The sequence below is a fragment of the Callorhinchus milii genome, unplaced genomic scaffold (assembly GCF_018977255.1).
Source record: "Callorhinchus milii isolate IMCB2004 unplaced genomic scaffold, IMCB_Cmil_1.0 Scaffold14, whole genome shotgun sequence".
Taxonomy (NCBI): domain Eukaryota; kingdom Metazoa; phylum Chordata; class Chondrichthyes; order Chimaeriformes; family Callorhinchidae; genus Callorhinchus; species Callorhinchus milii.
In genome coordinates, this window is record NW_024704755.1 from 2687979 (window position 1) to 2701103 (window position 13125).

General features: G+C 44.3%; 1 protein-coding gene across 2 annotated transcripts; it reads right to left on the minus strand.

The window, feature by feature from the left end:
* Nucleotides 1-5427: 5427 nt before the first annotated feature.
* Nucleotides 5428-12872, minus strand: mthfsd (methenyltetrahydrofolate synthetase domain containing). Of its 2 annotated transcripts, none has more exons than XM_042340371.1 (7): nt 12774-12872; nt 12279-12392; nt 11549-11662; nt 9326-9416; nt 8592-8704; nt 6831-6956; nt 5428-6270 (listed from the first exon to the last, which is right to left on the minus strand). In XM_042340371.1, the coding sequence occupies exons 1-7, from the start codon at nt 12834-12836 to the stop codon at nt 5719-5721; spliced, it is 1173 nt and encodes a 390-aa protein (XP_042196305.1). In that variant the 5' UTR covers nt 12837-12872; the 3' UTR covers nt 5428-5718. The 2 variants fall into 2 exon arrangements, with proteins under 2 accessions (XP_042196305.1, XP_007887426.2); XM_007889235.2 differs by lacking the exon at nt 12279-12392 and adding an exon at nt 12131-12244 and having other exon boundaries at nt 12774-12851.
* Between the last annotated feature and the right edge of the window lie 253 nt (nt 12873-13125).

A 13125-nucleotide genomic window follows, 5' to 3' on the forward strand; every position in this document is an offset into this window, starting at 1 on the left:
GGAATGCAGTGTGAACAAAACCTTCCTATGAAAGTATGGATGGCATCGATAAAATGCTCAGACTGTGTTATAACTAATATCACTAGCAGAGGAAGTCTTGTGCAATAAAACTTTACCTGTGCACATTTTAAGCTGAATAGCTCCCTCCATATATCAATCCACTGACTATAGACTAAACACAGACGGACTGAAATCTTTTTTTTTCCGTTTTATACCATTTACTGCAGGGCTGAACCGTGATAAAATGGGATAAAAAAGGGAATGAATGGTCAATGCATTTTTTTTTTACACACACGCTGACATAATTTCGACTTTCTCTCTGCAGCAGAAATGTGTGAAGTTTTGAAAAAAAATTGTTTTGAAGAATTTTTTTTGAGAGAAAAAAAGGGGCAAGAATCTAAAATGCCAAATGGCCTACTTCAGGAATGAAACCAGTGTAATGTCTGCAGAACAGCAGAATAGGAAGATTTCTGCTTTAAACCGCAAACGGCTGGTCAACGTGAAGATGGAAGATTGTTTTGGATGAATTATAGTAAAATTGTCCTCTATAAAAAATTAATTGCTGATCGTATACAAGTAATTTAAGGAAGTTCCACGATCCAAGAATCGATCAAAATTAAACTTTCAATCTCTCGATTAAATCTTATTTTTGGACGCTGGACACCACGACACATAGTTGTAATGTGTGCTGAACCTCATGACATTTAAGCGCTCTTAAATGAGATGCTACCCTGCGTGGAATACACTATAGAAGTGCAAGTTGTTGGGCGAAACCTTGGGCAAGTTTCCTTACTCCACACAGAGCCTAATAATAATCCCTCCAAAACCAAAAACAATAATAAATTGGTCATTTTCAATCTACGACTGTTTGTGGGACATTGCTGTGCGCAATTGGCTGCCGCGTTCGCCCACAAATATACAGTCAATTCACTTTACAGTGTGTTCTGTGAAGCGCTTTGGGACGTCCTCCCGACGTGAAAAGCGCTATATCAAATGCAAGGATTATTATTATTATTGTTGTTGTTGTTGTCGTAGGAATTTTTTTAACTGCTGGAATTTTGTGGCAAAATAAAGTTGAAACGTGAGGCAATGTCGCCACCTTGAGGTACATGTGGAGCATGTCACGGAGACAACATTAGTCGCTGACCGTGCTCCATCACACCCCACATGCTGTTACTATCCTACCCTGGTCTAGATTTACTCCATTTTCTTAGCAGTTCAGAGAATCCAGATTCTTAAATAATAGCCTTCAGTTGGATGCCAATTTTCTGTAGGTTTCTTTAAGACTCGGATAGAATTGCCCAGAATTTTACAGCACGGAAAACAAGTCATTTTGGCCCGACTAGTCTGTGCCAGTTTAAACTCCACACGCACACACATCGCTATGTGCAGACAAACACTGTCGCGTTTGCCGCCTATAAAGTGTATTTTACAGCATATCTCGTGAAACGCTTTTGCGAGGTGCTGTGTCCAAAATGCAATGAATATTATAATGATCTATTAGTGTTATGGCAACAAGTGGTACAGCATTTGAAACTTGATTCACGGGTCTGTCAACATTCTGATCAGAGGGTAAATCCCACAGAAAATTATTTTGAGCAGTAGTGACATGGAATGGTACAAAGGTTTGCTGCGTGTTTGCTTGCATTGGCTTGAGAGCTGTGATGTAAAATTAAATGACCCTTTACAACGCCAAAGAAAGCAAACAGAGATCAGGTTGGTGCAGTACTGGAGGCAAAAGACCCACACACACACTTTTAATTGCAAGAGAAAGAGATACTGCCTTAGAATACTGGGCACAGCATTGGTTCAATTGGAAGTGGAAAAACAACACATGTTTTATCAATAATTTCCAAATACAGTTTACCACAGCACAACACACGCTTCAGCGGAACTACACCAGCGCACACATCCCGTGCAGAATCAGTCATTCACCTCATGGCTGTTTGTGGGACATTGCTGTGCACCAATTGGGCTGCCGTGTCCACCTACAAAATGACATAGTCACTACACTTCAAAACGCTTTGGGATGTCTCAATGATGTGATAACGCGCCATATCAATTGCAACGCTTACTATTGTCAACATGTCTCCAATTACTTCCAAATGATTTTTAGTGGAAAGTGTAGGCAACGGAACACAGATGACATGTTGAAATTCGAGGTGAAGCACAGACACATTTTTCAATGCTCTAAATATTAAAATATCCTCCCCTAAATTTCCCCCCGGGGAATAAAATGACAATAAACTTTTCCCGTCTTCCATTAACAATCGAACAATTTAATTAAAAGTAAGAAAGAATATTTATCTCGCATAAAAAAGCTGGAATTCTGAGTTAGTTCCCTCCACTTTCACTCCCCCTCTCACCTACCCTCCCCTGAAATCAACAGTGCAGGTTTGGCCAAAAAATCAGTAAGTTATAGCAAATAAGGAATAAAGAAATGAGTTATGAACCGTTCAAATGGAAAGTTTTTTTAACTGAATGTAAAGTGGTATTATTGCACTGTTTACGCTTCAAGCCGTCACTCACGACAGAATTCCGCTTATACCCAAGCATCGGAACAAACAGCAATATTTTTGTTAATGCTCCGTACAATTTGAAATTCTTCCGTTTTGCAGAAGGTATGAATTTCGAACACAAACAATCTTCATTTTGTTTGGCATTCATAAAAGAAATCTGTGCAGAGAAGCAAATTCAGTGGACGATTTCTCCGATTTTAAATTCCTGATGGTTTCCCAAGCGCCAGTCAATTTGTGCGGCCACACACACGTGTTGAGTTTCCATGAGCCTAGCTCCCGACGGAGCTCGCATCATTTTAACAGGGTCTTATTCTGCTCCAAAGGCACTGGCCATTACAAGGCAAACTGCAGGAGAAGGTGACACTCTGTGAACTAGCTAGCGATAGTGGTCAGGAGCTACAATGGACTTCAACCCCCACCCCGGCAATTTGGGAGAGAAAAATGGTTCATTCCCCACGTATCAGGACTTGAAATCACAGAGTTTAAGCTGACACTCCAATGCAGGGCTCGGGGGTGTATTGCATCGTTGGTGATGCCATCCTTGAGGTGAGCCGTTTAAATCGAGGTCCTGTCTGCCTGTTCGTTCAGGTGGACACTAAAAAAGACCGTTAAAGTTGAAATGAGCAAAGTTGAATTATTGATGAAACATATTTGATAAAAATGTCAGAAAACGCGCCACAATATTTCTCAGAACCTTCCCCCGAGATGAAGTCAGTACTTTGAAATAATTTAGCTGCTCGTTTCAGTGGTGGCTTAAAAAAACACAACACAATGAAACAAAATACCCAGCAAACTTCAAATGAAAAAAAAACTGCATCAAAAACAAAACTGCATCAGTCTAGTCTGCATCATTCACGAGTTGCTTCAGAAAGCAGACAGCAAGGCACCTCATTTGGGGTGTCAAATGTCATTCCTCGTTAATTTTAATTACTTGCGAGGAATGAAAAAAGTTATAAAAAAGAATTAAATAAATAAGCACTTCAGCCGCGTACCAAACAAGGAGCTATGGAATACGACTTCTTCCATGTGCGTGGCAGTGGTTGATTTGTTTTAAGTACAGACAGGTAAGAGGGCTGACAGATGGCTGATAAATACTCCACACAGCTCGCTGCATTTATGTAGCGCCTTTCACATGAAGGAACATCTCAAAGCTGACACACAGTGGAATCCTGCCTCATGAATAGGACCACACAAATAACAACATGCTATAATTAGAATAGATACAGGAATGCACATATCCAAGGCTTAGGTGTCAGCCTCGTTCAGTCGGGAGCCTCTGCTTCAGAAGGTTGTAGGTTCAACCCCCAGTTTGCGCATAGCAATGTCCTACAAACAGGCAAGGAGTGAGTGACCGATTTTGCTTGGGGGATTTGTTGACCAGGACACGGGGAGGGAGAGAGAAACTCTCTTCTCTTTTCGAATAACGTGATCAGGCACTATATCAAATGCAAGCATTATTACTATTAATGTTATTACAATAATAATACCTCCAAACCAAAAAGCAATAATAAATTGGTCATTTTCAATCCACGGCTGCTCGTGGGACACTGCTGTGCGCAATTGGCTGCTGCATTTCGCCCACAAACTTACGGTCAATTCACTTTACAGCAAATTCTGTGAAGCGCTTTGAGACATCTAGAAGACGTGAAAAGCGCTATATCAAATGCAAGGATTATTATTATTATATTATTGTTACCTTCCCACCAAGCAGGAGAGTTTTTCATAGACAGAAAAACTCAAAAGGATGAAATCTAAGTGGATACAATAGGCTGTAATGCTAGATAACCTTCTGGTCCCAAGTCTAAGGCCCGACTCACTGAGTTTCCTTAATAGTTGTCATGCAAGGAATCAATGAAATCAGCCCATTGCTCCTAAGTTATTTTGGCAAAGCACGGGAAAAGCTCGCAACCTGATAAGCCCACATTCCAATATTTAGTGAGAGCTGCTGTGTTTTTCTACAAGCGTTCCTCGGGAAAAATACACAGGTTGCACAGCAGAACCAATTAATGAAAATAAATCCTCATCGTTTTCCCTGCAGGGAGGGCACGACTGCAGAGAATGTCAGGGGCTCAGGACAGTCAGCAATGGAATAAAACTCACAAACCACTTCCATTGGGGCTGCACCAATCAAAATGTACACTTATAAGATCATCCTGTACCCTGTGTGAGTGGACCCAGAGTCTTGTCAAGTCTCCAAGAAAAATCAAACCTCACAAGTGAAGTTTTGATAGAGAGCTGTGTGCTTTGCACTTGTGCAAATGTTTGGTTATGAAGACAAATGTCTAAAGAAAGTCACTCAGACTTTATAGCTTCCATCACGGTTTGAGCTAAAGTGCTGCCCCTGCCACCACTGCCACACACACTCCACGCTGCCAATACTGTAAGAGCAATCCCAGCAGCTCCCTTATTAATAATAATAATCCTTGCATTTGATGCAGCGCCTTATCACACCGTCGAACGTTTCAAAGCGCTTCACAGCATATACTGTAAAGTGAATTGACTGTATATTTTGTGGGCGAAATTGCCTACAGCAGTGTCCCGCAAACAGTCTTGGATTGAGTGACATTTTTTTTGAGGGATCATTACCCCCCGGAAAGCGGTCTGCCAATCGATTGACAACTGGGTTCCTACTTATTGCTGGGAAAACAGGCGTGTGGAGTAAGGAAACTTGCTTGAAATTTCACTGACGTGCTGGTGGAGTGGGGGGGGATGTGGATTGGTTTGTGATGATGATGAGTTACGTAGAGTAATGGTTAGTGTGCTCACCTTGTAAACGAATAGAGGGGATTAAGAGGGATGGAAGCTAATTTTGGGGTATAAACAGCAGCATGGACCAGTTGGGCGGAATGGCCCATTTCTACGCTGTAACTTTCTACGTAATAATTCCATGCAATCCATGTTCTCCCGGAGAATGCTTTAATATCGGAGCATCTTACAGTGACGCTTTACTGTATACGGTGCTGTCTTAACCACAGCCGTCCCCCAAAACATTTTTATTTCAATATAAAGTCACATCAAACTACGTTTCCAACTTCATTTGTTGCTTCCAGAGTTTCCCATACCACCGAGAAGAAGTAATTGAGTGCTGTACTTGTTCAGAAGTTTCTCTAAACCCACTGAATGCGGTCAATGCCCACTAATCTGACTCCACTGGAAATTAAACGTAACTTAAGACTTTCGGAGCAATTCTCAAAAGTACTTATGGGCCAGGCTGGGCCGAGGGTAGTACAGTTGGTTTCTTAGTGGCTTGATCTCTCAGCCTGGTTTCCCTCTGGCTCTTGGCGAGTTCAACCCGAACCGCGATCCCACTAATCCTCAGGCCACTCAGAGAAGTCACGGCTTTCCCTGCAGTTACTTCATCCCTGTAGTCGAGAAAGGCTCTGTGCTGGGCTCCCTTCCAGTTCAGTCGCACTGGCACAGCATCGTGCTCTCTCAGGACATCCTTCAGTTCACTGACTCTCAGGTTGTGAGGTATATTACCAATGTAAACCGTGGTAATGCTGCTTGAAACACCGAACCCTTTTTCGGCCTCGGATTCCTTACCCGCGCGGCTGTTGCTATTTCTGAACGTTTTGGATCGGCTATTTTTAACCCCGGCCCCAACTCCCAGAGAAAGTGTATCGTCATCCAAACACATCTGCCCCTTCGCTGGGATCGTTCCTTCCATCAGTCGGACGTCTTTTCCTGCTTGTTTTTCTTTGAATCGAAGGTGTTTTAGGATCGGTATTTTTCCCATCATCTGCGAGTCCACCTTGGGAGGGAGTGCAGGCGGGTGGGAGGGGGAGGGGAGTTGGAAGACAAGGTGAAATACAAGACTTGCAATGCAGACTATGGTTCTATAAATAAGAATGCACTTCAGAGGCTGTGGGAACTTTGTGCTGCCTTTATGCTGTATGTTTAACGTCAAATTGTGTCGGTTTGCAACAGATGTTTGCTGGGTTTTTATCCGGTCAGCAGTATGTGTAGTGTATTGACTGTGTATTTTATTGGCGAAACGCAGGACATAATTATAATAAATAATCCTTGCATTTTATAAAGCGCTTTTCATGTCTTCTCGACGTTTCAAAGCACTTCACAGAATATACTATAAAGTGAATTCACTGTATTTTTGTGGGCAAAACTATAATTGTGCACTGCAGCAGCCCACAAACAGTCGTGGACTGAATGATCACAATTATTATTATTAACATGAAGCAAAAGTAGTTTTTAAATCACAGGAGAGAGGAAATACTGGAATGGAGTATAAATTCTAAAGCAATGAACACTGGTTAAACATTAAACTCTCTACTAGTTCCCTTCCTCAGGTTTTACCTTGGACCATATAACCCCCTTTGGCTTGGGGCGTCTGCAGTTTGTTCTGATCACCCGGGTGGGGGTAAGGATATAATCTACTGTAAGGTCGTGCTCTTCCATCAACTCTCCTGGGACGTCAAGCACCTGAGAGCCAGAATAAGGAGGGTTATTAGATTCAGAGTATTTCAATCCGACCTCCGACATTCAATGATGTTGCTCCGCGAGACAGCAGCGAGCAACCAACCACGGAATAAAATAGCTGATTATAATGATAACAATCATACGCCTTGCATTCGATATTGCGCCTTATCACGTCGCTGAGACGTCTGAAAGCACTTTACGGTGTGTGGTATAGTGTATTGACTGTGTATTTTGTGGGTGAAACCCAGTAGCCAATTGCGCACAGCAGGATCCCACAAACAATCGTGGATTGAATGACCAATTTTTTTTTGAGGGGGGATTATTACCCGCAGAAAGCGATCCGCCAATCAACCAACAACCGGGTTCCTATATCAAGTTGTTTGTCTAACATTGCTTGGCTGGTTCCCACTTCCACACTTCCATGGCTGCATAAGCACAAACACTTGGTCCTATCTCTTTGGGTTGGGGAGGAACTGCAGTGGGAAAGATCCCGAATGGTACCTTAATTCAAATCAGTGAATGAAGTGCAGGCATACTGGAGGATAAGGGAGCACAGTAGTCTTACGTTCGAGGAAATATGAAGCCGGTTATTTATTTTTTTAGAACTCATTCGCTTATTCAGGAGGTAAAAAAATATTTAAATGTTTTGCTGTCGAAAATGACTGGCTTCCCCCATCGGAGCCACACTTTTTTAAAAAAAAACTGAGAACGTAACATCCCACCTCTCAGTCCGCAGCTCCTAATGAGCCTCCCTTAACACCCCCTGCTCTCCCCCGCTCTAACATCACCATCCTATCCTTTACCCCCTCCCCCACAAAATCCTAATCACTGAGAGATGTTCACACAAAACACAACGCAGCTTTTTACAGCTGGTATTTAGCAACCAGTGCTCGAAGCCCCCTGAGGGAAATCGCACTAGAACTCCCTGGTGTATTTGAACACAGAAGTTCTGGCTTATTTTAAGTGCACTGCCACATATTCAGATCTGCAGGTCAATTTCTGCTGTGTTTTCTCAAAATCCTGCTGCTGAATTCACTGAGCAATTAAGAGTGGGAAAATCCTAACTGATGTTTCCCCCTCCTCCCTCGCCCCTCGCAAAATCACAGCGATTTGTTTCTTTCTGAAACGCTTCAATAAAACTTGCAATCTAATTACAGTGCAATATACAGCACCTACAACAACAACTTGCAATTGTATAGCGCCCCCCCCACCCCCCACCCCCCATGCAGGGTAGAGTCTCAGAGCGCTTACACCTATGTTCATCTCAATGCGCCTGGCCTAGGGAGGATTAGCTGTTCCTGATTGCTCTGCCAACGGGAAAGTGTGTGTGTATGTGTTTGCGTGTGTGTGTGCGCGCGCGCGAGTGTGTGTTTGGGGAGGTCGGGATGCATTGGGCAAACAGTTAGATAAGATTCCCCCAATGCTTGAGTTGGCCTCGATGCCTGTGTGGAGAGGAACTAGCGACATGGAAGATTGGGCCAACAAGACTAAGAGGAGAGAAAGCACCGGGGGAGTGAGGTTACTAAGAAATATGATTTAATTGTGTTTATGACTGGTGGCTGAACACACAGCTCTCTCTTTCTCTCTCTCTCTTGCAACAGCCACCTGATCATTTGTCAATGTCTTCGCCGGACACACCTGGGAATCGTGTACCGTGGTCACCACAACTGTCTTCTCATCCACAGCTCCCATCGATACCATCATCGAGTACTCCAGGTCAGAGAAACCCTCGCCTTTGCCAATCCTCCAGCCTTGGCAGCCAGGACAAGATAAGGACCATTAGAGGCACGTAACTGGACTGGTACTCAGTGACACATCAGATATCATCTTTGTTTCTAATCCTAGTGAACTGACACTCCCATGGTTTTACTGGGACTATTGACCCCCTACTCCCATCCCCTCACCTGCTTACCCATTGCTCAATGTCCCCTCACCTGCTTTGACTTTCTTCCCCCACATGTACATTCTCTCACGATTCCCAGCACAGCATCGAGTTGTTTTATAAACGAGTCCCAATGTTCCTGGCATAAACCACCCTTTCTGATAACCTGTTCCAGTCGTTAATTATCCACTAGGTAAAGAAATACTTTACTCTGACCTGAGATAGACCCCTTTGGCAGCCATTTAAACCAGTGCTATCTTGTCCCACAGTCTTGGTGCATTTGAGAGTATTGTTCTGGGTTTACTTTTTTTTCATCCCATTTAACGTGTAACACACTTCTCGATCGGGCCCAGTCAGTGACACCTCCTTTCGAGACTGAATGTGATATTAATGCGGATTCACTGTGATAGAAATCTGAGTACAGTTGATGTTACAGCATAAGTTACAGCACTTGGCTGGTCATATTCGGAGATAATTCGCCACGTGTTACCTTTGTCTGAAACGGCCACAGAACCCACCACAATCAGATCTACATGGACTTTAGCATCAAGTCCTACCGGCACACTGTACTCCTTCACCCCCTGGGGGGGGAAAAAAAACACAAAGATACACTAATTCGACATAGCGCCTTATCACGTCATTGAGACATCTCAAAACGCTTCATAGGATAGATACACTGTAAAGTGGACTGATTTGTGGCCGAAACTCAGCAGCCAGTTTGTGCACAGCAATGTCCCGCAATCAGCCATGAAGCAAGACTTTTCGAAAAGACTTTTTTTCCTCTCCAACCAAAATGTAGTCCCAGCGAGTGATTTGTGAACGAGGTTAATTTTTAAACTGCGCTTTTCACCAAAGAGCGGACTTTTCTCTCCCCCTCCCCCAACACACATATAAAATCCGTTCTGTGATCAGATTGCAGGGTGAGGCTTCCCCCCATCAGTAGTTTCATTGCTCACTGAATGTGCTGAGAATGCAGGTGCTCGTGCATAAGGCATCTTACCCAGTGGCAAGATGACTTCCATTCAATCCACCTTCCTGCTGCGAGTCAATGCAACCTTGTGCATTATAAAAACACTTCAATTCCTGAAATGCCAAACTGAAATCCCTATTGTCGGTCTCGTTCCTTTTTTTAAGGGCGGGGGGTGGGGGTGGGGGTGGCAGAGCGGAAGCAAATCTTTTCGTACAGGTAAGAATAGAGAGAATAACCTTTACATTCGTCTCAAAGCACTTCACAGGATTTTACTGTAAACCGTAGTGACTGCGTGGTTCGCAGGTGAACCCGGCAACCAATTCGCGCAGTGAGCAAACGCCCCACAAACAGCCGTGAAGTGAATGAGCGATTTGATTGAGGGGATTGTCGGCCAGGACAGGACACCGAGAAAGAGAAACTCCCTCCTCTTTTCAAGCAGTGCCGTGGGATCTTTAACGTCCACCTGAACGGGGTGTAGATGGGGAGTGAGGTTTCAATGAAGGACGGATCGAACAAAAACAAAAACACACACGCCAACAGCTGTACTCCAATCAAGTCTGTTGCCATTAACAGTTGCCCTTACCTTAGCAAAGTGCTCTGAGAAGGGCAGTATAAAAATGTCTATTTCAGTCATCAGATAAGTGGCTGATATTTGCAAGTTCGTTGTTTAAACTTGGAAATAACTGGAGCTGCCCTTCTCCACCACCCCCCTCCCCCACAACCCCCACCACCCCCGCACATTTCATATATATTTGTTGTGGTTTCACTGATCAATGGCTCCTTCCGATCGGGCGGGGAACTCAAAGGCAACTTTGGACATTAATTAATCCGCAGATAACCAATGCTCAGTTTTTGCATTAACCCGGGAACGCCAGTGAACAAGGTCGCCTGGTGACACAGCTCAGCAGCTTCATTATTACCGGAGCATGTGACAAAGTCACTGAACCGAATCGTTTGCTGTGGATTCCTTGCACGTTTTTCCCATATTCGCTCCTCAGTTAATCCGTTAATCGCTCACTCCCCGTCACTACCCGGCTTTAAAATGGCAAGTCACCCTGTTAATGAAACTCCCCATCATCTACCCTTGACTTCTTCCTCTGTTAAACACCCTATTGCTCTGCCCGTCCTCTTGTTTAATCGCACACCAGCTCCTGGGTCCGTGTAGCCACTGGATTGCCTGTACCATGTTCCACACCATTTGTGCTGTCAATCTTAACGTTAACTCAGTTACTTTCCAGACAGTAGCAAGTGACGAACACTGGATGGCGAACTAATTCTGTCCTCAGGAATGGGCTGAAAAAAAATCGCAAACCAGCTAGCACATTATCGCAGCACATGCGGAAACCCATCACCGTGCTGAAGAGTATCCAAACCAAACTAAGAATTTCATGCGTCAATCCTTGCCATTGATTCAGCGGCATCGTTCATGTCGGGAGGACTTCCCAAAGCATTCACGGGGGATTTAATGTAAAATGGAGTCACTGTGGATTCTGCAGCAAATTTGCGTGCAGCAATGACTCACAAGCTGCCATGAAGTGAGTGACTAATTTTTGTATGTATAACCTATCGGAGCTTTTGGAACTGTCCCTCCGTTTGCAACTCAAAAGTACCCAACGTGGGGTTTGAACCCACGACTTTCTGACTCAAAGGCGAGAGCGTCAGCAACTGAACCAAGCTGCCTCTGCCTCTAATAACACTAAACTCAGGCTGAAAAGAAGTGAAGCAAAGAAGTAATGTACCCACCCGAGCCGTAGAACACACTCTGAGCATTTCCTTCGAGGCTCCCACTGGAGGGATTATCTTGTTGAACAGCCCTGTTCTAAGCCGAGGTGTTGGGACCAGCAAGGTTTTTTTTGCCTGCAACAATATGAATCACATCAAACAACGACTTTTTTTGCACACAAGCATCCTGGTGAACAGTGTATAAACCAGCTCATCCCCCGCGGACACCGTCCAACAAAACATGCAAGTCCACTTCGTAATCCGCAAAAGTCATTTTCACACAGGCCCAAACTAATTTGATTGCTGGCAATCAATGTAACTGAGTGCCTCAGGTTATTTGAGCACAGCGACGTCCCACAAACAGCCGTGAAGTGAATGACCGATGTTATAATAATAGTATATAATAATCTTTGCATTTGATGCAGTGCCTTATCACGTCTCCGAGACCTCTCAAAGCGCCTTCACAGAATATACTGCAAAGTGAATCGACTGTATATTTTGTGGGCGAAACGCCAGCAGCCAATTGCCCACAGCAGCGCCCCGCAAACAGTCGTGGACTGAGTGACCAAATTATTATGATTATTCTTTATGTGTTGCCACTACCTGGAGGCTGACTAAACGGATTCCTTCCAGTGGTTTATCGGGATCCACTTTGACCTCCCTCGTTGCGCTGAAGAAGTCGAGGTCCACGATTTTACTGCAGGCATCACCGGCCCCCTGGGGGAGTGACAACACACGCAAAGACACTTACTTCCAAGGTGAGAAAACGGTTCTGTTCCTGAGGCTCGTCAGGGTTCACTTTGACCCTCCCCGCAATCCTGAACTCCCACAAGTTTGACCCATTTTCTGCAGCTCGGGCAGCCCCCTGTGATTGCAGAAGATGTGACAAACTTTGAAAAAATTATATTTAAATAAAAGTAAGCAACGGGAAGGGAAGCATCATCTCCTTGCTACGAACTCTTCTCTCTCCCTAACGAGGCTGCTTAACCTTTTCGTCCACATTAATCGCATGGCCTTTTGAAGGCTTAAAAGATCTGACTGGACCGACATAGGAAAAGAGACCATAGAGCAGAAGTGTGGGATTAAAGGTGGAGCTATTTCAGAGGACCAGCACAGTCCAGTCCAGATGGGCTGAACGGAGCTCACTATTTTCTGCCACAAAAGTTCTGGACTCTATGACACACGTCGTCTGTATCAGATCTCATAATTAGCAGCATCCCAACCCCTCTCTAACTGGCAACGCTACCTTAAAATTAGGGATTCTGTGATGAACCGGCCTTGGGAAGTTTGCCAGGTCGTTTGCTTCCATATAATCCCAAACTTTTTGCCGAATGTCCCATTTGGTGATACCTGGAAAAGAGGAAAATCCACATCAGCCCAGTCTTCACAAATAGTTGGACACTGGGAGAAATTCCTTTTCCTTTTGAACGAGCGCCACAAGATTGTTAACGTCCACCTGAACAGACAGACGGAACCTCATTTTAATGTTTAATCCGAAGACCGGCACCACCAACAACACAGCGTTACCCCCAGCATTGCACTGTTACGTCAGCCTGGGCTATGAGCTCGATATCCCAACGTGGGGCTTGAACCCACAA

Bases quoted from the DNA above. Each gene is read 5' to 3' on its own strand.
- mthfsd (XM_042340371.1), bottom strand. From the start codon at position 12,836: ATGGAAGCAAACGACCTGGCAAACTTCCCAAGGCCGGTTCATCACAGA. The intron at 12,393-12,773 runs GTAGCGTTGCCA...CTGCAATCACAG, and splicing joins ACAGAATCCCTAATTTTAAG to GGGGCTGCCCGAGCTGCAGA. The intron at 6,957-8,591 runs GTGTGTCCGGCG...TCTGGCTCTCAG, and splicing joins CCACGGTACACGATTCCCAG to GTGCTTGACGTCCCAGGAGA.